Genomic DNA, 25,535 nt, shown 5'->3' with positions numbered 1-25,535 from the left:
TCTTCCTGCCTGCAAAAGGAGTCAGAGGAAGAATGGCAGCTCTCTTAAATCACTTGGCCTTAAACAGAAAGCTAACAGGTATTATGTATGAGACATGAAATGCCAACATCAGCCACAGCTGTTGAAACAATAACTGGTACTGTTAATTCTCCATTAGGCAGCATAATTACTTACAGCCCCTTTGCAGTAGAGACGTAGTTGTCCTGCTGGAGTTCGAACAATCACTGACATTCTCTTCCTGTTGCTAGAGAAAAAAAAATATTTGCTTTCATTAGTCAAAGCGATCAAGAGTAATTCCTGTTCTAGCCAGTGAATTTTCTCACATGTGTTCAGTGCATCTGAGATATGATGCGATATAAGAGTAGTAACTTAAGATCACACAACCCTTGACAGCAAGGAGAGAAACACTAAATTGCCCATTTCCAGCTTCAGCCCTATGGCTCCTGTTGCCAAGCACTTAACCAGAACACAGACTTACACTCAAATGTAAGCAAGAAAAAGGCAAGATAGGATAAAATGCTCTGGAAAAAATGGGAGCTACATTTACTTTCAACTTTTTCTTATTCCTCTAGCAAAATTTTCTCTAGAAACAGAATCATTAAGGTTGGATGTATCTATTATATGTGTAACAGACTTTGAAACAACCATCCACTGTCAAGGGCAGTTATTTAACTTCCTAACTCAAAAGAAAGCAGAAACATCATAGAATGGAATTATGGTATAGACCAGTTCTTGGCCTCCCCATAGGTTTTTTATATAGGTCTACTCAGACCTAGATAGCTGCAATTATGTAGAAGGAAGCCAAACATCCTGTGCAAGGTTGCTTATCAAGACAGTCAAGCCTGGCATGTATCTTAAAAATAACATAAAGGTGGACAGTAGCATACTGTACATAGACATTTAACATGGGAGCATAGGCAAGGATAGTTTGTTTTTAAAGATAATTTTTGGCATTTTACTTAGTAATCTCTCCCTTAAAAGATGCACTAAAAAAACACAACACAACTTGTAAGAGGCAGACACAAGCAAATCAACTCTCATCAAGGAAACCCTAGGAACGTGTGGTTTTGTATAAACATTTGCCTTAGCAAAAGGACAATTTTTTGCCAATGTGAACAAACAGATCAGAGCGTAGAGTAATCCTCCTTCTCCTCTTGAAGTTGCTCTGGGAGATCTAGTCTCTTTTCAGAGGTCAAGAGCAACGTGTAAGTACGCAAGCTCTTGGCACGTATCATAAGATAAAACAATCCCTTCTGAGACTTTCTAAAGAGGGGGTAGAAGGGCAGCAATTAGCTGTGGCCAGAATTTCTGCAATGTGCTAATGACACTGGGAAACTTCCATATGCTTCTTGAAATCTCATTGTAGGAACTTCCTTGCTGGTCACGTGGGAAGTTGCTACACGCAGGGGAAAAGTAAGATAGCTTTTTTCTGCTGCAAGCAGGCTACAGTTATTCCTGTTATAGACATCAGGGTACTGTGGTCAGCTTGTCAAAAACCCCCAAAGACTCTTTAGTGTCTTTTTAGATACTTTCCACAAGTAGCTTATGTAGCTACATTATGTAGTAGGAAAGGGCAAAGTAGTCAAGAATAACCTTCAAAGCAAGCCAGCACACAAGAAAAGCTGCCTACCCTAATATCCCCCACCTTTAGTTTTACATAGTCCTTTTGAGCAAGACCAGCCAATTCAAAGACAGCAGAGGACAAGAGTTCAAGGCTTTAATGCACAGTAAGAGTAGAAAAAGAAAAAACAAAAAACACCAAAAAAGACTGCTGACTAGCACCATCCAAACTGACATAACTTTTATCAACTGAAAAACGAAAATCATCTCCAGTGATTTAGGGATCCAATTCATCAAACAAAGCTTCTCGATACGCAAGCAATGCCCATCCTAATGGGCCTGACATGCTTGCAATGTTTATATTTTCATAGCTGGAGTGGTTGTTAAGAAGGGGCACCTCCAGTTGCAGTTTCCATCTACTCAAAACCAAGTAATTTACAGAAGATCTATAAAAGCGTGATCTCAAAGTATGTTCTTCAAGAAGACAAGTAACACATAAGGATATCCACACGTTACAGCAAAACACTTCCACAGCAGCAACTTTTCAATAAATTGAGATGCAGTGGCAAGAAAGAGTTTCGTGCTCACATGCCAACAGCCACCAGCTCTGTACTCGTCCTACATCAGAAATGAGAAGATGAAGGGGCAGAACAAGAACTAATGAAGTTCTGCTTTTCTACTGCATCAGTTGTATCTTTTTATCTCAATAACACATTTACAAGAATGGTATTCTCATGCTGCATTTGGTATATTAGAGGAAAACTCACCTGGAAAACTCCAGCACATTAAGAATTTCAAAGGTTTTCTCCTTCCCCAGCTACAAAACAAAGCACGTACTATTATAAGTACAATCCACATTGTGTTCTTACACGTGCAAACATGCAAGCTGGTCAGGTGTCTCTCACACAACCCAGTAAAAATAACTAAATATGGCAATGGCTCCCTCTGCTGGTTAAAGTACACAGAGCCCAATTTAATGAACTTCCTTCAACATTCAGTACTGTGGCATCCTTCATTTACTATTGCTACACCATTACAACGGAATCAATATCTTACTCCAAAACTATAGGCATGCTCTGAAACATAAGTTGCATATTTAGTTCTTAACAGCCATCAACAGGCTGTGAGTGTTTTTCCAAGTTAAAATAAAGATGCTCTCCAGATTTGGTGTTAAAATAACCTTTGACTGAACTCCCTAAGCATTTCTTTTACTTGAATTTACAAGAACATTAATTACATTTTTCGTGGCAAAAAAAAAAGCTAACTGAGGAGAAATTCCTCTTATCACCAACAGCTCTCTGCTAGGGTTGAGCATGAACCACCTGAAGAAAGAGTAAGATTTCAAAACACCTGCCATACTTGTTATATAACAGACACAAGGAGTAGTAGGAATTACTGGAGCCTCAAAACTTCAGTGGTATTTGTAGCATGTGGTTAAAGAAAGTGCTGCAGTAAAATCTAATTGTAGTATAGACTTATGTCCTGTCCTACAAGGCACATTTCAATTCAGCAATATCCCCAAGACCAAAAGGCATCTCTGACCCACGTTACATGTGCTGCCACTGACATCGGCAATGAGGAGGGACAGGAACCTCTGGGACTGACAGCTTTTATTGTTGGCTGTAGACTGACCATGCTCCTAACTTGGTACTGGGAGTATAAAGCCAGGTCAGGTAGGCCTGGCTCTTCCTGCAAAGAACAGAAGCACCTAGACAGCTCTAGATGACTGCTCATCCTAAATTCTTCCCCTTAAATTAAGAAGTAATTTCTGAGAAATTGTTAAAAGTTTGTGACAAGTCCTAGAAGATGTGTTTTAAGTGCTCATCTTGGCAGTGTACCAAGGAATTTGCAAGTGAACACACCCAAGAGGAAGGACAAAAATACATCCATCATTTGTAAAAAGCACCCTACCAGCTGCATCTGTATAAATCTGGAGCCACTTTAGCTTAGACTGCAACTTGAGTCTGAACGTAGCCCATGAGTTTGAGACTGTCTGTGTCAACTGTAACCCACTAACTACACATCCCTGCATATAGAGCTTGTTAAGTAGATACATCCTCTTAAGAAGATGCGGAACATCTTACTCAGAAGAAAAAAAATTCCTTTTAATACAAGAAATGAAACACTTAGAAGAATTGTAACCACTAAACACAATAGTCAGCCAGAGACATGAATTTGCTTCTGAGTGTGAGTGTTCCCATCTGTGCTTCCCAGACAAGGAAAATATTTTTCAGGCACAACTGCTGTTATTTCCCATGTAAGCTTGCAACTTCCTATTGCCCATGCCACACAGAAGGGTAAAGGACTTTGCATCTTCAGATAGATTAAAACCATTTTGCCTCGTGTGCAAAAGCCTTTTTTGCATGTAAGCACCACAAGGACCCTGGAAAGGGGCCCTCACAGGAGCCACACAGGACACGTTTATGCTCTGCATGAGCTTGGCAGCCTGTGCCACGCGCATCTACCACTTACCGCATCAATGATAACTGAATGCGGAGTCCGTCCTGTGAAGACATAACCAAGTTTTTTTGCTCCTTTCACTAATGCCCCTTCATCTGCCAAAACAAACAAACAAAAAGCTTAAATTTCATCTGGTATGTAAGAGAGGCCTCCAAAACCCATATTAAAATATGTCAGACTGCCAAAACAGAAGTCCCCTTTCCTATATACTGTCCTGTGTACAGTTGCTAGAGTAGCTCTGCACACCCTTACACAAAAAGGTTCAATGCTTAGTTCTACAAAGGCCATGTAATATCAACTACACGAACTTTGTACTCAATCCATATAAAATATCCTGTAACTACTGAAGCATTAAACTCTGTTCTTTGGAGAAGTCATACTTTTCTACAGGAAAAAGGGAAAATACCTGTTCTGAAAGAAGATCAAAGCCTATGTTGTTACTCCAAATTCCTACAATATGCCTTTAATCCATTTTCTGCTGTAAAGGCACTAAGTTCACATGCTATAGAAATACAGCATTGCCTTCTGGAGACTAAAATGAGCAGTGTCATTAGGAGCTCAAATAACAGAGCTGAAACCAGAGCCAACACTTGTACCTCCAGTAGGTACCTAAAGAGCCTCATTAAGAAGCAAGTGCCATTAAGCACAAGCACCACACATGTGAATTTAGTGCCCAGTTTAAGCAACCCTAATGTCTCTACAGTACTGTTAGTCTCCTCATGGTTCATCACACTGTCCAGAGCTTCCTTACATGGGCTCTTCACCCTACTTTTCAGACACACTATTAAGACGTAAATGAGAAATGATACTGCTTCCTCACTCAAAACACCACTACAGCAATTCCAAAAATATCTTCACTAACAGAGATAAAACTGATGGAGAGCAGGGTCATGCTGTTCTGCATTCTGGCCATGCCTATACTCTTCAATACCTCTGTGTTAACTTAAAGGAGAAAAAAATGTGTCAAGGGCAGGCCTGAATGTGGCCAGGACTTTGCTATTGGTTATATCATGTCATGTATCAGCACTTGGTTGCTCCCTATTTTGCTTTACGCAGATACTACTGGATCAAGAAAGACAGTCTGTACTTATGCCAAATAAAGCAAGTAGTTGTTAATGTAGAAACAAATAATTACTTCCATGAATCAGCTCTATAGACTCCAAGTTTTACTTTTGCTTTTCATCACTGCAGAAAGGCCAGAGTAGAAGGTCTCATGAGAGCAGAAGGCATCATGAGCCCAGCCTATCTCTAAAGAAACATCATGAACACTGTAGTTTCATAGGAGACATTCAAAAGCAGCATGTACTGATGACAGGAGATGCCAGACCTACTGCTACCATCATGGGGGACATCATGCTTTCAAAATCAATGATCTTCACAGAAATTTATGGACCTCCCTTCCATCTACCTTCTACTCCTTCAACTCCTTCCCTCCCAAAAAAGAAAGCAACAATTAACCTGGAGAGGAGGCCTGGTAGATGATTGTATTTCCTTGTCTCTCAGGAACAACAGTATGACACACGGCTAGCAGCGTGAGGAACTCCTGTATGTGTACAGCTGTGGGCTAGACAAGACACCAGAAGAGTGAGGTTTAGCATTACACACAGACTGAAGCATCTATTCACTAAACTGAGAAGACCACAGAGGTATCACAGACCAAAAAAAAAAAAAAAACAAAACATTCTGTTCTCTACTTACAGCAGATCAAGACAGCAGAGTTTAGGGTCAGCATTGATGAATTAAGAGTGTTAACGATAAAGACCTCACTTAAGCTGAAGAGAGGTGTGAAGCCAGAATATTCCCCCACCTCCCCAAATATAAAAGCATTAGTTCTGTAGCACCCCAAGCTTCATATAGGTGAAGACATCTGCCACAAGCTGATGACAATCGAGCAACAGGAAATATTACTACAGCAGCTTCTAAAAGAGTGACAGTAACCACATCAGAATTAAACTTGATGCAATTGCTCCATTAGCAATGAACATCCAGAGCTGACAGCAGCTGAATAGCCAGTAGAAGGCAACATCATGTGCCCTTCCACAGAAATACAGCATCCAGCCAAGCATAAAATTAATCAATGGTCCCTACACATTTAGCATCATGAGAACATAGAATATAAAACACTGTTCACAGCCAGCCCCAAGTGCTTAGATAGACACCAGGTCTGCAACTCAGCAAAGATGCTACAGCACTTCAACCACAGGCCTGTGATAGCCAACTCTGGCAACTGCAGTTATAGCGATTTGAAATTGAGTCCCCCACCCCTCTCTTCTCTCTTCCCTCTTCTCCATTCCTGCCTCTGGCACAGTATTTATAGTCTCAGCAGTCAGAAATGGTACTCAGCTGCCCAGCTCAAAACCAGACACAACTAATTCATTTCAGCTGAAGTGAACACATGGTTCCCCTTCCCCAACTCTGCTGTAACCATAACATCCACACTTGGTAGCATCAGTGTCTTCTGTCACAGCAGCCATTTGCTCAGTGACTGAGTCAGACACGAACTTAGTAGTTTTACCTTTGCAGAAAGCCTTACTTGACTTTGGAAGCTAGATGATATTTTTATGTGCAAAAATTCTGTGAGAGTTTATAAAGTTTTTATTGGCAATATCAAGGTTTAATGAGTAGGAAGTAAATTACTATAAAAGCCACAAAACCATGTCAGCTGGCATACACTATGTCAACATGTGTAAAAAAGTAAGAGTATTAGAAAAGAGTGGAATAAGAAAACTGAATATCGTAGACCTATACCCTTGTTTTACTTCATCTACTTTGTCATGAAGATTTTCAAAGTAACTGTTTCACACAGGACCTTTATCTTTGCATATTGAAACCTCCAAATTGTACGGTAACATGCCACTAAAATAACAGCAGTTGTAACTTGTGACATGCTGAGGGTGCAGAGGCTATGTTCAAGAAAATGAACATGTGGAATATAATCAGAGAGTAATGTGTAAAATGTTAAGTCCACAGCAAATTACAATCAGGAGGTTACTGCTTCTATTTGCTTTCGCTGGAAATAATGGCAAGTTTTATCTCCATCTCAAAATTCAGAGCCTGCCAAATTCTCATTTCAGGATCTATTGCTACAGACCTTCAATGCGCTTCTTACACTTTAATCACCCAGCCCCTTAACGTGCTTTCACAGTATGCATTCTATCAGCTGGAAACAACTCGTCTCCAGTAATGACATGGATTTTAATTCTTCCTATGTACATATTTATGTTTTCAAGTTAGCAACATAATTTGCTGCTGCGTTGATACTTTCACAGCTCACAATGTATTACAGGGCAACCTTCCAATTCTATTGCAACAGATCACCAGAGTCCCAGCTTATCACAAAAGCTCCTCCACACAGCTGTCACTTGTTTCCTTTCTATATTGTTCCAATACTAACAATATTTGTTGCACAGGCATGAATCAGGGTAGAGCGTTCAAATTTTCAGATCTGTGAACAGAAGATTCATTAATGGGTTCTGTGGTAACATATCCCTTCCAACATACCAAGTTTAACCCCAGCACAGGACAGAAGTCCCACAGATTAACTGATTCTACCTTATTATTTATATTCCTCTATTAACTCTCTGATATTTTAGTAGTCAAATTCTTACTGATGGTCTCGGAGACATTTCTTGCCTGCTCATTTGTTAAGGTCAACCTTATTTCTTTCCACCCGATTTTTTCCACCTCTGTTTATCTGTAGCTGGAACAAAGTTGGCATATTTTAGTCTCTTTTTCATCAGACAATCGGTAGTTCTCATTTTAAACGCCTTTTCCCCCTCATTTTTCTCCTTATGTGGCAACAGCTCTGGGTAAAAGCCATTGCTTCTTTCTCTGGTTTTGGTGTTGTTTTTTTTTCCAAAGGTCCATGAAAAAATTCGTGTACAAGCACCTATACCAGGGATACACCCCAGTGGCTAAATTATTTTGCTTACTGCCCCTACAAGTTAAGAACCACATACATATTGAAACAATCCCCTATTTCTGAAAGCAGTTTCTGGATTGTTATCTATAAAGCATTATCCTCCATGACTTTGTAAACACTGATCTTGGTGCTTTTCTTCAGGTGTTTATTACGCCATACTCTTTTGTGGAGTTTTCCAAAAGCACTATATGCCTTTGCTAACCTGTTGTCTATCTCTCCGTCGATCTTACCATCTGAGGAGATGAGGCTACCGAGGTAATTAAACTGCTGGACTGATTTGAGCTCTGATTTGCCAATGGTGATGTGGGGATGATGGGGGACTTCCTGAGGTGCAGGTTGATGGAGGACCTCTGTCTTCTTTAAGCTGACTTCCAGCCCAAAGAGCTCAGCAGCATCTGCAAAGCAGGATGTTAAATGCTGCAGGGCAGCTTCTGTGTGGGCAACAAGGGCGGCGTCATCAGCATAAAGTAGCTCCCGGACAAGTCGACTCTCTTATATGGCTCCGAATCATGGGTCATCTACCGCCACCACCTGCGTCTCTTAGAACGCTTCCATCAACGCTGCCTCCGCACAATCCTAAACATCCACTGGTCAGACTATGTGACCAATACATCTGTTCTAGAGCAAGCAGCTATCACAAGTATCGAGGCCATGCTGATGAGAACACAGCTGCGATGGGCAGGGCACGTCTCCAGGATGAAGGACCACCGCCTCCCTAAGATCTTGCTTTACGGTGAACTTGCCACTGGCTGCCGCATGAGAGGAGCCCCGAAGAAAAGATACAAGGACTCCCTGAAACAACATCTCAGCCTCGGCCATATTGATCTTCATCACTGGTCTACTCTGGCCTCAAATCGGGAGGCCTGGAGACACACCATCTGTAACGCTGCTGTCTCCTTTGAGAACACACGCAGGATCACTCTTGAGGAAAAAAGGCAACGCAGAAAGAACCGTATATTGCAGAATACACCATCTAAGGAATCTTTCTGCTGTGCCTTTTGCAATCGGATATGTCTGTCACGTATTGGCCTCATAAGCCACCAGCGTGCCTGTAGCAAATGCGGATAGAGCCTTCCCAGATCTTCGTTCGCGAAGCCCAGCCATGATCCTCCATGAAAGCAAAGTTTAGCTATCTAGAAGGCACAGCAATATCCATTATCAAGCAAGGCACAGACCACTGGTCATGAAGCTTCATCACAACTTTTTATCCCTTCCTTGCTCCCTTATTCAGAGGAACAAAACACTGAGCCAAACCTCCATTTTTCAGGGAGCAAACTGTACTCTGCAGAGCTACATAACTGCACATATATCACAGAAGTCCTTATCTTGACCTTGTCACTCTGAAGACAAACTACTTTTCTCTAGCCAGCTGATAAAATTACAAGGAAGTTGCATGTGAAGTTAAAGATTTTTCACCTCTCTTTTTACTTGTAGCAGTAGGAGATCAGTGCCTCCGTTCATAATATCTCCAGATGAGCAGGACTGACATTTTTTTGAGAAAATGGTCTAGAAATGGCCAATGGGATATTAAAGCACAGTCTAACAACTTGAGCTTACTCCTTCAAAGAAGGACATGGCAAATTCTGCCAAGGACAACTACAAAAATACTTATGTACTTGATTACCAAGGAGAATTATGACTCACCATCTTAAAAAGATGTTAACTTCCTACTGTTTAGTTCACTAAAATATCTGGAGAGCAGTGTGAGGATCCAGCCGTGTTGGGCACATGGAACAAAGAAGCCGGTAAAACCAAAGAGGACCAGGATATTTCAGGCACAGACTCAAAGAGAACATTAACCAGTGTTTGAATATCAAGAGAATTAAATGCAAGTTCATCTTGTCCAAAACCATTGAAATATGACCTATAATTAAAGATACTGTCTTATACTTGAACAACAGTAGCAAAGTCCCACACATAGTAAGAACAAAAGCAGACAAATGAAAAATATTTCTCACTAAGCTCTAATAATTTAGTTGTGAGCTATAAAATGACAAGTTTGCACAGTTTTCCAGCAACAGTTACTTTCCAAACTAAAGCCTCCCAGATCTCACTACCTAAACATACTTTTGGCACTACTGTATTCCAAATTCCAGTTTTTCATCCCAGTTAGTAGTGATATACTTTTCTGGTTCTGCTTTCCTAAGGAATTAAGAATCAGCTGATGATAGCTGCCATTTCAGAAAAGCCTGATCAGATAACAGCCTCAGTTTCCACACACTTCCAAAAACAAGTAGACATATTAGCAAGGTCTAAACAAACACTTTCAGTGTAGTAAAGGCTACACATGAACACAACAGTTGTCTGTTCTGCCAAGCCAGCTGCTAAACTACTCATAACACATACTCACTGAATCAATTTATGCATTTGCAGCTACACTTTCCTGCTTCTTGGCCAAGAGAGAATTTGGGGGCCATTGAACAAAGCTCTTGTGCAAATTGGAATTCATAGATGAAGTTCAGAGAGAATTTGGGGAGATGCAGGAGTCCAAGATGAGATCCAAGTCTATAGTTCCTTCACTTCTTGACCTCCTTCCCTGCTCTCCTATCATCAGGTAAAACATAACCCCACATCAAACAGGTTTGCATCTCCATAGCACATATGCAACTAGCAAGCACCAAGATAAAGACTACCCTAGTGTATTCACCAAACATTCATTTTCATCTTAGAAAACAACTGATCTTTTCTTACTAAACTAAGAGTTTATGCCATTTTCTCTATACAGAGAAGACAGCATCATTCAGAGTTCATCCAAAAGAACCAGTTCCAAAGAAAAAGCACAGGCAGACAAACCTAGGTACTTTCTTTCATGTTAAAATCCCAGAGCAGGCAAGAGAAACTTCCATATGTTTTCAAGACAAGTTATTTTTCCTTGGAACATTTCCTATGGGGCAATAATTCTTGAACTGCTATTCAAGAGTGAACTTGGCTATCAGTCAGTCCTTACACACCAGTGGCCCAGAAGAGCTATGAAATCTAGAGGTGACACAGGATGCTAAAAATCTTCCTAGCAGATGGAAGACAGTCTCGGAAGTATAAGTACATAATTTTTTATTTTCAACCTGGAAAGAAAATTACTTGGCACTGAGACAGCTCTAAACTAACACTTGTGACTGGACTGAAAAAAACCCTAAAATCTTCAAGACCAGAGCAATGAGCACTTAAGAGTTTGTAGATATCACACCTAAAGCTTCAGCTGCAAAAGGTCAAATGTTTAAAGGGTATTAATTGCCCAACTAAGTACAGTACCACCTAGCCCCACTAGGCAGCTTATGCTAGAACACTTTAGTTTTATCACCTCAGTTCACTAAATGAGGAGAAATTGTCAGACATCTGCAAATGGCATCTGCAGCTACCTATTAGCTATGAAAAATAAGACACTATGCAGTTTGACAGAAAGAAGCAGCTTATGCACATTAGCAGCTCACCAAATGCAAAAAAGCTACAAAGACCCTTCCCTCTACCACTATCATGGAATTCAGCCCTAATCTCACTGACACAGTCTGACAAATACACCTGAATGTGCCAAGCAAACTGTCAGATGTAGCCCTTGCATTCCCACATCTTGTGCTAAATCACCATCCATTCCTCCAGTACAGTCAGGCTCTGAAGGACATCTTTGGCCTACACAAGGCACATTTTCAGTCTTACTAGCCAGAAGTTTCCCCAGTGTCTGTGTGCTCAGCCCAACAGTCAGCTGTGCAATGACAACAGTATTTATCCATTTAAGTTCCCACCCAAAAGGAAGCTTGATACATAAGGCTCAGCATGTAAAGAACAAAGACTTCTGAGCTGTCTAGACTAAGTGACACCTAAGGAAGCTACCAAAATTCTTTATCTGCCTGTTACAACAGCAAATATTTCTTCTATCTCCCAAAGTACAAACTCTACACAGAGAAGATCAGACAATTAAATAGCCCAAAAATAAGGGGTCATCTCTAGGCTAGATGAGAAATTTCATCTCACAACTCATTTGATCTATGTCCCTTCTGCTGAGTCTATTAAAATATACCAGAGCACTTATCTATACAGCAGTCAGCAAGAGCGCAAGCAAGCTTTATCTGCAGCCTACTCCTAAGCCTGAACGAATACCCGGAGTCAGCAACTGCCACAAGCCATAACTGTAGCCATAAATGAACAAACAGGACAAAAAGGAACAGGATGATATCCAAGTCTTAGCTGCAAGTGATGTCCAGTGGAAAACCCTTCCAGTGAACATGATTACAAAAGCCACATAGGAAACCAGTGCACTGTACTGGGAGGGTCACCTTGACGTACATTAGAGCACAGGAGCCATCTTTAGCTCCATCACCATGAGGAATACGTAGTGCCACATCAAGTAACTAAGAATTCATTTAGGTATTTACACCATGCTGCATTTCAAGTTCTTAAGTACTGTACAGCAGAAAACAAAGCTTTCCTGCAGACAAACAGTATGTTGTAACTACATTTGAGATGCTCATAACTAAAGTTAACTAGCCCAGTCACAGAAGTTATATTGTCAGCTGGTGTAGTTTGTGCTTGCCAGTGCTCAGATCCCATACTGAGAGACAGCCTGCAGAGAACAAGGGTCATGCTTTCTGCAAGTGTTTGAATTGTCTGGTGTCCAGTCAGACACCTCATAGCCACATGACTTCTGAATAAACAATGAACGGACACCCTAAAGACTAGAACCCTTTAGGACTCAACCACTTAGGTTAAAATTACTAATCACTAAGCCTCAAGCTAAGCTTAGATTTGCAATTAAGTCTCATCCCTTACATCCTTTACATAACTGAAATTCCAAACGTTTGCAATACTTAAAGCAAGGCTCATACCAGAACCACCTTCTGGTGGTTACTGTTAAAAACAATATTTTAACAGGACAGATGTTTGAACAGTCAGTAGTTTTTCTTTTAAACAATTATAATTTCTATCATTACTTGCTACAAAAACATTATCTTCCATATATGACAGCATATATGAAGCTGTTCTAGTGGTAGCTGGTATCCATATCGATGTCACTGCTTCTTTAATTCAATAGTAAGACAAGTGGGTAGAAAGACGTTGGAGGGAGCTATTTTGATTCCTTTTTATCCCCTCTGTGCTTGCATGACACACTCATGGAGCAGACTTCATCACACAAATAGATTTGTTCCGCATTCAATTCCAGACAGGCCTAGAATAGGGCATTTAAGAGGCACGATATTCAAAGAGTAGACTTACATGATCATTTTCAATGTTTTGCAGCAGCCTTGGGTCATCAAATTCACATGATTCACTCGTGGAAGGAGGTAGCTGGCTGCAGAGCAAAACAAGTATATTCAAACAAGTGGCAACATTGCCAATCTTAATACTTCAACTATTTTCTCAGGAAGCAAGTTTAAAAAACAAAATAAGACTCCAGTGCCCTTGAAAGTATTGTGAAAAGATCATGTAAGTAATGCAGAAAGTGCTAAAAATGAGCAGCAGCAAGAAACGGTTATCGTTGACAGTGTATTTGAGAAGATTCAAGTGTCAATGCACCTCCTGGGACAGATGTTGCAAAAACAGTTTTAAGCACACTTGAAATAAATGGATTTCAAGGCAATTTGCTTATAAAACAGATCAAAAGTTCAATATCCCTAAGCTCCCTCCCTAGTCAGAGTTCTGTTTCACAAGTTGACCCTGGAGGATTTTAAGTCTGAGTAGTCCATATAAGTACCTGAAAGAACCTTCCACAGAACTGACTAGAAAAAAAAATGTACAGGGAAAGAAAAGAAACAGCAATATATTCGAAGAAAAGAGGCACCAATAGAAACTACATCTCAGCAGATGTAGCAACCTATCATGGTATCACCTTCCTAAAAGATGATAACAAAAACGATTTGTGTCAGTGGAGAAGCCCAGTTTAGCTCATAAGCAAGTGCTCTTCTAACAGCATTCAGTGTTTACCTGTTTTCTTGGGTGGAAACTCACTTCTTGCCTATATTTGCCATTCAACTCCATGTCAGTCCTCCCTGGCTCTTCCCCCTTTTCCTGATAATCAAAATGTGCTACACTGACACCTCTGTTACAACCCCAGGTTTTCACTCGTTCCTATAGAATGGGACAGATCCATTACCTCTATTCATTAAAGTCCTGAATAAAAAGGAGTAGGATTCTTTTGACATGATACACCTATATATTAAGCTCTCTCCAAGTTTAATTACTAAAACATAGCATTTTAACAAAGAAGTCCCTTTTCTTCCCCTTGTCATGTCTGAACTTAGTGATTAAAAAGAGTAACATCTGGTCTCTAGCTAGGGGGTAAGGTTAGTGCAAAGCAGTTTACTTTTAACTTGACTGTCTACATTTATAAATAAGCACTGCATTAGCATCAAAGCCACCCCAGCCGCTGCCTATTCCTCACCCCCTCCACACACCATCTCTTTATGCAGAGAAGATCCATCACCACCCACCAGCTCTGCATTAGGCTCCCACTGAAAGACCATTTTACTCAAACACATTGCTCCCTTGAGATTCTTCCAGAAAAGACTTTATATAGTCTTCCAAGACTTTCTTGGAAAGTCTTTATATAGATTGTACCCACTTTGCTATACAGAGCACAAACATCCTGGAATATATTTACCTGAAGTCTTCTGAGGAGCGTTCTCTTTCCAGCTCAGGAAAGTGACTGAGGGGTAGAAAAAGAAAAGAACATTTATTCCACTTTGGTAACCAAAAAAAAAAAAAAAAAAAAAAAAAATCAATGAGTCATTACACAAAAACATATGCTGGAACCATAGGTTCAGCTGTTCATACATCTGAATCAAGTTTTCTGCCTCTTGAGATATCTAATTTAGTTAGCATGAATTTCAAAGGTTAACTTGCACAGAAAACTTAAGACTACCCATTTAAAACTAAGCAAATACAAAGATTTAGTATTCAAGACTCAAAAGGCCAAGTGCTAAGGAGTACTGGCATGACTCAAAGGGATCCTTTAGACAGAAGTAGAACAAAACCGTGAAGAAGGTATACCTATACAAGGAATATTAAACTCTACAATTAGAGCTACATGATTCTAACAAAATCCTGATTCATCCGAACAAGTCACAGAAACATGACTAATAATTGCTACCCTTGGGCTGCAACTTCTTCCCTCTTGAAAGGTCAGAGGTTATTTAGCACTTCTGCTTTTGTTTAAATTATGATCAGGTAAGTTAGGAAGTAAGTTGCCTTTACTTCAAGTAAAGTACTCCACAGGTTTGACTTTCATAATTTGTGCTGCAGGACATGAAAATGAAAACTATTAATTAAGACCACAAAATACACTAAAACACAAACTGAAGAACAGAATGTTCTAATCCTTTTCCAGTATAAAATTCTGTACCAGTAGTAAGCACACATTAAGCTAGAGAGTTTCTAAAAGTGTCATACCTACCCGTATGTCACTCCAGCAATACTACATTTCTTAAAGTTCATGATATTGCATGTTAGAGTGCCTGTTTTATCAGAAAACAGGTATTTCACCTGGAAGAAAAAAAAAAGTCTAGTTTTCAACTTGTAAAGTTACAAAACTTAAAGGGGAGAACAGATTAAGAAATATATTACTCAATGTCACAATATTGCCCAATGTAGGCTTATTACAGGTTGGTTTGTCTACCAGGTCTACAGAAAAATAATCAGACAAGTTGTTTAATGGCATTAATTCTTCTTGATTTCTAAATGTAGAGAATCTCAAATAGTAGGTATCGATTGACAAGGCTCCAGAGTGGTCAATACAAATGTTTTGTGCCAGTTGACATTCAACAAATCTGTCAGCTGTACTGAAGTCAAAGAGCAAGACTGGAAATTAAAACAAAGACTATTAAGACTGTTGAAAGGTCAATACAAAGAAATGCCATGTTCCAAAGATCACTGAGAACGCGTTTGGGGTGCTTTTACCCCCATAAGCAGTAAAGTGCAAGAAATATGCTAGGGTAAGTTCAACTGGTAACCTGTAGTCAAACAAAAGCTGCTTTTTCTGGTATCCAGTCATAAACAGTCCTCAAGTGCAAGACACAAAGCCACAGTCAGCACTGCCCAAACTAATAACCCCTTAATGGAACTAGTGACTTTCAGGTAGAACTTGGAGGCCACCCCAACACAGCAACATGACATCTTGGAGCATGAGCAGATTCAAGGTTCCCACCTGCAGTGGGCTACAATAGACCAAAAATAATTGCAAGTTAAATACCACCATCGTATCTCTGTACCACGTATGATTTTCAACCAGCAACACTGATGCTAGCATAGGAGTTACACAATTTAAAGACCAAAATATTTTGCCTGGAGCCAGAACAAGCTTTTCCTCAATAAATGCAATTCAGTTCAAGACAGTGCACTACACTACTAATTAGGTGATCCTTTAGCTGTGCTCCACACTGCTGCTTGAATACAGCATTGGAAATGGAGTTTATGTGAGTTAGAAGTTAAAGTGGGTACCCAAACATCTGAGGAACTTCAAGCCACTAGTAATTCTACACAAAACAAAAATTTTAAAGGCATCTGTGAACAGGTAATTCAATTAATGAATCAAAAAACTCAGTCTAGTTACACAGAATCACTAGTAAGTAATTTCTGAAAATAACATATGGGCCAGGAATATACATTATGCCACATATCTTCACTTCAGACAAAAATAGTGCCATAATTTAGAGGTTAAGTTCACATCAAAGTAATCTGAATACAAATCAAATTTTAGCATTCCAAAGAAAAAGACCAATCAGCTTAAACAGGAAGAACATTGACTCCCACTCTGCTGAGCAGCACAAAAAAATTATGTACATTAAATGTATAAACATTGTCTTCAATACCAAATCACACAATTACTAAGTTCATGAGGTTCAGTTAAAGATCTATGACTGATGATCAAGGAAAAAAGCTAGGATTTCTCAATGGTACTACAAAATTCCAATAGCAACATCGTATTTTCCAGTACACTTGTTTTGGGAAGCCCTTCTATTTTGAAGAAATGTCATTTGCAGAATAAACAAATCTACAACAACTACAAGTTGTTGAAAAACTAGATTCTTGAAGGAGCACAGTATAAATTATGAATAGAATTGTATTGTTTTAACCTCCATCTCCTGTGAAGCAAACAGAAACATCAAGAACTAAGAACACAGGCTGAGGTTGTTGGCCTCCTCTTAAGCCAAGCTTAGTCCTATACATTCTGTTCTGGTATACACAGTCACAAATGCAGATCATCTCCCCAACACCCTCGAGGAAAAAAAAGTCAGCTTAGAGTGAACAGTTTCAGTTCCCAAGCATAAAACTGCCTGTGTTAAATTTAATCCTACAATATCTCATCATTTTACTTGTAAGACTCAGACTAATGACAAACATGTCCCATTAACCTGAGCCACGGGGCAACAGAGTAAAGCAGACTTGTACAGCTTGCTCTCATACCTTCCATCTTGCCAGAATAAATCACAAACATGACACTGAAGAAAATATTGTCTTACCTGCCCAAGTTCCTCATTAAGGTTTGAGGTTCTGGCCATTGCAGGTGTATCTGTCTCAGGGTAATACATATCTATGTCCTGAAATGAGAGCAAAATTAGACCTATATTATTAAAATTAAACACTGAAATACTCATTATTCTTTTAGTCAGTTCCAATTTGTTTTAACTGTCTTAATGTCATTAGTGGAGGTTCTGAAGGCTTGACACAAACATCATCCCAGGATGAATATGGGTGCCTCCTTTCCAAAGCATGCCTCCATACTACATGTACATGAGAAAAGCCAGATTTAACTAAAGATAGTTAACAAACTAGAGATGCAATGGAAAAAAAAAAACCACAGTACAGTAGGAAGTTTTAACAGGCATTAGCCATGCTAACCAAGTCTTCAATTACAACAATTAGTTGCTTTAGCCACACTGATGCCTGAAAAGACAATCTGAATGGCTTCATGAAATTAATTCCTTCTGTTACTACATTTTATTGGGAGTAAAAAAACCCAGCTGCTACACAAACCAAAGCAACTTCTCAGAAAAGCGTCTCTCCTACATCATAAGCAGCTCAGGGAACAGACATATGAGATCTCATTTACTTGTATTCTTAGGAACCTACTATATTACTGAAAGTTTAAGGATTAACGCATACCAGCACAAGGTATTCCTCTTGGTTTTGTTCAGCTTAAGAGACATCACTACAGTATTTTTGGTCCACAAATAGAGAAAGACATTTCTGAAGTCAAAGCTTGCCTGAACAGAGCAAGATCACTGTTTGGTTGCATAAGGCACCACCAACTTCTCTCCCTACAAAAATACGATCCATACCACAGAATTTAAAAAAACCAAACCACAACAACCACCAAAAAAACCAAAAAGCAATACCACACCTTCAAACAAGTCTAGTCTTTCCCTCTGCTGTGGCTGAGAGGAGATATAAGGTACTGAAGAGTTTTCAAAAGATAACTACTGAACATGAGTCAGCACAGAGACCTCCTTCAACAAGACCTGACACTTCTTTCTCATCCTAAAGGCCTACAAGTCATCGTTTGCACAGGGGATATTCTTATGACTAAATCTTTTAATTCCTGTGAAACACAGAACTGATACAGAATAAATCCTTTGAGCTTTCCCCTGCCTTTCCCAGAAGTTGCATCAGAAAATTAATTAAAAGTCTCAAAGATGTTGTGTTATTTTTTTTTTAAATGTCAACATCCAGAACTGAGATACATTCATTCTTGTTACTTACCCAATTTATAAAAAGAGCCTGAGTAAACTTGACAACTTCCAATGTCACCAGAAGGCTGATTGGAATAAGGTTGTTGTACAAGATTATAAATGTCAGCAGGTTGTATCCAAAGTTGACAGACAGCATTTCTGTGGACCGAAAGACAAAGGATATGAGCAGACACAAGTCTGAGTGGTCTAGGGACAGTATAGGAGCAATCATCTTTATGCAGTTGGCCTAGTCAGATTTAGCAGTGCTAAAATAATCAGCAAGTGTGTTGACATCTACTATAAGGGCCTTTTTAATATTGATTTTAATAGTATATATATAAAACACCCACAGAACACATGCCTGAATACACAGCATATTATGCCAGGTGAAGAAGGGCAAGATTTGTGAGTCTATATATTAAAGAACAGAACGCTTTCTGAAAAACTTTTGCTAAACAGATGGCGAGAAGTACAATATTTCCCACCATAACCCAAATTTAGACATTTATCTGATGTGTCAACTGCCCAATTAAGAGCCACCAATATCACTAGTAACATAACTATCTTTCAGAAAGTGCCTACTTGTCTCAGTGGAGTTAGGAAACAAAAAATAAACACTAAAATTAATTCTAAAGTCTGACATCATTGTCAGAATTGAGAAGTTACCCACACTAAAGAAATCTAACAGAACAACCGATTGCTGAACAGACATCTAGTAAATGAACTAAGGCATCCTGCTTAAGCAAAGAAGCTGTTATTAATGGTGACAACATTGGGCAGGTTGCCTGAGTAAGTTTGCCATCACAACTGGTCCTAAAAGGGAAAAGAAAGCATTTACAGACAGCCAGCAGGAATGCACAAGGCTCAGCAGAGACACAGGATGAAAGGTCCTGTTCATGGTGCTGCCCAGAGCCTCTCTTTACAACCAAAGTCTCCACATTTGTATGCTCTTCACTTTCCCAGAAGCTTAGGGAGGCACTACAGTCAGCACACAGAACATCCAGCACAATGGGGTCAGAGCTCAGGGTTTTCAGTATTACAAGTTAATTAAAGGTCAGGGGAGACTAAAAAGAGGAGACAGAACCCAGAGAAAATTGCTGAAGCCTAGTGAAGATCAGTCTGGACACAGGCACCTCCAAGTGTGAGTACAGTCTAATTCCATATCTTTGGTAAGTTTACAGTAAGTCAAAACTTGCTTGGTATTGAAACACTTTCCAATACAATTCTTACAGATTAGACATTTAACAAAAAATTAATCTACCTGCATAACCTCAAAAAGTGTCTTTCCTGTGTGTGGTAGTTATAGAAGTAATAGAAATTGTGCATTCAATTTACAAAAAGGCATCTATACAGACTATTATGTCATCCTAGTTTATTTCAAGTTGAACAGGTTTTATATTACAAGAGTTCATTTACAAGTTCAAGAGTATTACAAGAGTTCATTTAATTCACCTTTTCCAGTATTGCTCCCGCCACTGGAAGGCACAAATTTAAACTTACTCATTAAAAAACAAAGGGGAGGACAGGGAAGAAACTCCAAAAGTTGCTGACACCACTAGTAGAAGACAATACAACTACAAAAACCCAGAGTCAAAAATGAGGCATTTCCATGCTCTTCCTATGGGATTTTTTTCATTACTAACACAACTGCAATTCTTAAAACTGCACAATATACACTTGCCATCTGTTTTGCAATCATCGGCAGACAAGCCATTTGCAGTTTGTGATAATTGTTTTAAAATCTGCATCTAAAGATGCTTGTAACAACATTTTATAGCTAATGTAACCTCCCCAAAATGGACGTCTATTGGAGAGCGCTTCATTCTTCATGTCTGTCTTTGACACTGAACTAATAAGTTCAAGGACTAGGAACGAAAACAAACAAAACCCTTCAAATAAACACACTAAAATATCAGTTTTCTCACAACAAAATAACAGGAGTCAAAGACAGAAACTTTATCCAATAAATAACAATCCTAACCATTTAGCATTTAAGTTTTCTATAAAAGAGCAGATCAGCATTTCTGACTGAAAAAAGTTAGAGAAATCCTTTGCATCTGTATAGAAGCATCAAGTTGAAGGCAGCATCATCAGACTGATACTGTCTATCATGCAGTCAGACACATGTAAGGCAGCAGTATGTGACCTCCTCTGAGAATAAATTTGGGTATGATAATATGGGTATGGTCGATTTGTGTATGGTATCTCCACAGAGATGAAAGAATGGAAACACCAGATATCCAGTAATAATTCTTGCCCCTCTTCTGTTTTTGCCCTGTTCCCTGGGTGGTAGAGCCCAGTGATATTTACCTAACCTTTAGAAGGTTTTATTAACAGAAGCCTCACTGGCAAGTTCACTTACACCAGCCCATTCTCAAAAAAAAAAAAAAAAAAAAAAAAAGGTCAGCAAAAAGCTAGCAAAGAGGTTTTGTTTCTTCTTTTTCTATTTCTTATTTTATGCATTCATTTAATGAAGCTAAGAGCCTGGCTGGCCCTACAGTCTGATACATCCCTGGCTCAATGCCTGCATACTCACTGTTGGAGCCAAGGTACCAGACGACTTCGCCATGTGTTCTGTTCCATAATAAGGCACCTACAGAACTCACAAGGGCCATTACCAGAAGAATACAGAACAAAACCAGGATCTGCATGTTGGTCACTTTCTCCACGTTTGATCTCTTCAGAGGTGCTTTGGTTGAATTCTAAACAGCAGCAGAAAAAGAAAAAAGAGCCTGGCAATGGCTTATACAAGATAAAATTGCAGAGGCAAACTCAGTCTTTATTTTCAGAGTCATTAAAGCACTTCCTGTCCATCTACTGTTGGTCAGCAGCAGTGAGCAACACATACATATTGCTGGTCTCTCCCTGCCATTAGGGCAATAGTAGTATTAACCTAATCAACTTCACGGTCTTTACTATGTCCTCAGCTGTTAAATTTCAGTTTTAAATGTCATCCAGCTACCAGATAAATCAAGATGAAAGTTAGTTCTTACATATTCAACTGCTTTCAAATACTTCAGTGTTTACATACATGCACATGCAAACTCAAATACAACAGTACCTTTGTATTCCTCAAGGCCTCCAGGTCTTTAACAGCTATAATGAGTCAAAGTATTTCATAAAATCCAACCAATAACAAGGAGAATACAGGAAAGATGACCAGCTTATATTTAAATCTCCTTAAAAACTTTACCTGCATGAGTTTTGTATCATGTCCTGTATACACAACAATACCCAAGACCCATTGAGTGTTTCTCAGTTGTGCACCCCTCAGCAAGATTTGGTCTGGCCCAACAGGAACTGGGCTGCAAAGCAAGAAGTATATCTTTCAATTCTTGGTAACACTAAGGACAGTAATTCTACTTTCAGACTTACACCTCAGTGAGAGGGGGGGAGCGGAAAAAAGAGGAGAAAGTAATATAATGACCTAAGATTGTCCGCACAACTGAAGAAAGCACTGAAACCTCTCTACTTCCTGCTAAAGCACAGTAGGGCAAAGCTGATACAAGGGAGCTGTTCTAATTACCCAAAACTTGAGAACTTACGTCGCAGACATAAGCCTGTCTTGCACTTGACCTTGGCTACTACTTTCTTTCTCACATCAAGGACAGAGAAGCATCACACTTGCAAAGAGACTATCTACTCCAAGCACACTGTATCACATACACCAATACACAACCATTTGGGAAAAACTGTATTACCCACATGATTTTCAAGTCAGATGCAAATGATGATCTGCTATTCTTCCATCTGTCACTACACAGCTGAGTTGCCCAAAGAATACAGGTTTTGTGAAGGTAAAGAGGTACAGCCAAATGAAACCTGTATGTTCCTACCGACCTTTCAAAATCTGTGAATTCAAGTACTAAGTACTTTTCTTTCAACAGCTGCAACAAATGAAAGTCACACTGATAAAGCCTCCAGATTCTGGGATCATTTTTCTCTATAGACCTGACCTCGGTGCAGCCTTTGGCTCTAGCTGGAAGGGACAGGTTTCTATTTCCTCTGTGTATCTTGTGTAACAAGACAGCCCTAAAAAACCCTACCATTTCCCTGACTCCTTCTCTTTACATGTACCTTTTTTTAAAAAAAATTCACCATAATTACAAAGAAACCAAGACTTCCATAACAACCAGAAGGCTCCATACAAAGACAGAATTATGTTATCTTATACTGGCAGATGCTCTGATTAACTATTATTAACTATGACTCTTCCAGAGCAAAAACATGCATGTGCTCACTGTAACAGACTAAAAGAACACAGCAAACATTTTTCCAAACCAAGTGACTTTGGCTTTGTTGTCAAGTTAATACCTTTGGCCATCTAAGCGCAAGTTTCCAGTGAAGTCATAAAGATGACGGTTGGGTCCTTCACATTCTATCCTCCCAGATACTTTCATCAATTCTTCCCTGGACTGGAGACTAGCAGTTTGAGACAAGCCCTGCAAAGACCAAATCAAAAGAGATCGTCAAAAATTGTTATTAGAAGGCAACTTAGGAAAATGGTGCAAGGAAGATTTATTACGGACACATACGAACCTGCTAACAAGATCGACTTAAACTCTCTATACAAGATAGTTATATTTACCTACATGATCTCTTTAACCAAGAAAAAAGTTCCATCCACAAAGCACAAAGTTGCACACAAGCAACTTCAAACCATATCAAGGAGGTAGACGAGAAGCAGTATAAACAGACCTGGCTTTTCTCTCAAAGTATAGCTCCACTAATGTGTTATTGCTGCTAAATATAGTCATTGCTAAGTGTAGTCTCTTGGGTCACTGCAGCCATTATGCTCCATTCCTGCTCAAGGTTAATGATTCACCTGCCATGCAAGTGTAATCTAATGTATTGGTACTCCATCTCAGAGTACATGTACAGTGCTCCACTGCTTTTCACCTATGAACAGAGGGATCCATTTCATGTTTCTTTTGCCAGAATTTGACTGCAGCACTGCAAGCCAGAGCAAGGCCATATTTTTGTATTTTAATCATGCGTCCTGAAGCAAGTAAGATCTTACAGAAACTCAAGACCTGACTTTTTAGGCAGAACTGCAACGGTAAATCACATTTCTACAAATGCAGAAAAGAGATAGCAAATATACAGATTTTTAAAAACAAATAATCTGTGTTTCAAAATCTGAATCTAATTTTTTTAATGAAAAAAAGAAGATTCTTAACTATTTCTAAAGATTATAATCAACAGTGTTGATTATAATCAAATTAAAAAGATCCAAATACATTCCACTACTTACTGCAAAGAGATAAATTAACTTAAAACATATAAAAGGTCCTTCTCAGCTTCTGCCTCTGCATAATGCTCCTAGAACGGCACTTGTGACAGAAGAAACTGCACCTCTCATCACAAGCACTGCTGATATTCTTTTTTATGTACAGGACTTAAATCCCACTTACTGGACCTTTGGCAAAACATAACAGAGGTCTGTTTGTCTTTGAGGGCTTAAAATACTTGCTCCAGATTAGTTTCTGTACACTTGTATATGATGCACTGTTGCTTGGGTTTGTATCTGTTGAAAAGGCAGCTTACAGCCACCTGAAAAGAGATCCCTTTTTAAAAAAAAAAACAAACGTACTGGTATTGTCATCAGTTAAGGTAGATGCTGCTTTGTAGCTAATATTAAATACCTAAATGAAAAAAAATCAAATATAAAATTCAATTTGTTTTACCTGTCGTATTTTAAGATTCGTCTCCCCATCGAGGTTAGCTGTTTCAATATAGCACATGGCTTGTGGTTCGCTGGAAGGAGCATGAAATTTTCAATATTAAAACTCAGTACTTTTTGTATACTGCTTTTGTACTAATACAGTTCACAAGAGACTTTTCCAATACACTGCAGAAGACAGAAAACCATATTGGTGGTATCCAACCATGAAAGAGTCAGTTGAAAGTACATATTTAACAGAGATGTCTTTGGATAGGAACAGGGTAATACACCAAAGTACAGAGAAAGACAAGTCTAAATCAGAGGGTTAATAAGAATTTAACAAGTCATAATAAACTTAGATGCCTGAAGTGGATTATTTTGAATTGCAATCCATAAAATTGTTTCAGATTGCAAGAACCATAGACAAAATACCACGTGTATGGAATATAAAAGGGATATATTGGAATGAAGAGAGTAATGCTCTCTGCTATTGAATTCTGTCTGTGAGTTGAACACACAAAAGACCATGTCTGCAAGGTCACCTTAAAGTTGAGGGGCTTGTGGAGGTTCATCTGAAGTCAGTGCTAAAACAGCTTTTTTTTGAGCATCAGAAAAAGGTTCATTGAGATTAAGATTGAGGGCTATGATCTGCATCTTCCAAAGATGTTTCTGCCCTTAGTGATAGCAGTACAAATATTCCTCAAAGAGCTGAATTTTCCACTAGTTAAGCTCTTATCTACATCTAACATGAAGGGGCTCTGCATGAGTAGCACCTCTGATAAGGAAGGGTACTTCTACCAGTTCTTTACTTGACATACCGCTCAAGATTTAAAAATTTTGTATGGAACCACCAAAACTATTTTTCTGCCAGTTGTCTTCTCAGGTTGCTAAGGAATATCAGTTTCCCATATGGATTCAAACAAGTGCTTCTTCAGCATATCACTTCCCATATTCTTGATACATTACTAGTTTTCTTCCAAAGTAACAAACTGTTTTAACAGCAAAAGTACTCAATCAGCAGAAGAGTCAGTAATAAAGGCTCCTTAGGACAAAAATAATTAAGAAATGGATAGGTACATTTGTAACACAGTAAGAAACTAGATTATTCTCTCCATATTTTTCTTTTTAAAAAGAGTCTGTTCTTTGTCTCCTCCTATATGGGTAACCTGAATCTGAACCCAAGAAAGACACTGATGAAGTCCAGCTTGATTCCAATTTTGCCTCTGCCAAACACCTTATCTACTACAACTGACGTGCTTAGGTCAGGAGGTAG

General features: G+C 39.1%; 1 protein-coding gene across 1 annotated transcript in view; it reads right to left on the bottom strand.

Annotated features, from left to right (window-relative positions):
- Positions 1–25,535, bottom strand: part of LOC113991089 (phospholipid-transporting ATPase IB) — a 178,825-nt gene that overhangs the window by 96,995 nt on the left and 56,295 nt on the right. The window contains exons 8-20 of the mRNA XM_027727165.2: positions 24,285–24,354; positions 22,912–23,039; positions 21,791–21,902; positions 21,134–21,299; positions 18,629–18,756; positions 17,389–17,466; positions 15,324–15,412; positions 14,532–14,576; positions 13,148–13,223; positions 5,479–5,584; positions 4,033–4,115; positions 2,328–2,377; positions 175–244 (exon numbers count right to left, since the gene is read on the bottom strand). Of these exons, the coding sequence (XP_027582966.2) occupies positions 175–244; positions 2,328–2,377; positions 4,033–4,115; positions 5,479–5,584; positions 13,148–13,223; positions 14,532–14,576; positions 15,324–15,412; positions 17,389–17,466; positions 18,629–18,756; positions 21,134–21,299; positions 21,791–21,902; positions 22,912–23,039; positions 24,285–24,354 (1,201 nt within the window). The remainder of the gene's footprint in view (positions 1–174; positions 245–2,327; positions 2,378–4,032; positions 4,116–5,478; positions 5,585–13,147; positions 13,224–14,531; positions 14,577–15,323; positions 15,413–17,388; positions 17,467–18,628; positions 18,757–21,133; positions 21,300–21,790; positions 21,903–22,911; positions 23,040–24,284; positions 24,355–25,535) is intronic.

The sequence above is a fragment of the Pipra filicauda genome, unplaced genomic scaffold (assembly GCF_003945595.2).
Source record: "Pipra filicauda isolate LSUMZ 115617 unplaced genomic scaffold, ASM394559v2 scaffold50_size3627746_pilon, whole genome shotgun sequence".
Classification (NCBI taxonomy): Eukaryota; Metazoa; Chordata; class Aves; order Passeriformes; family Pipridae; genus Pipra; species Pipra filicauda.
This window is presented reverse-complemented; position numbering and strand designations above follow the sequence as displayed.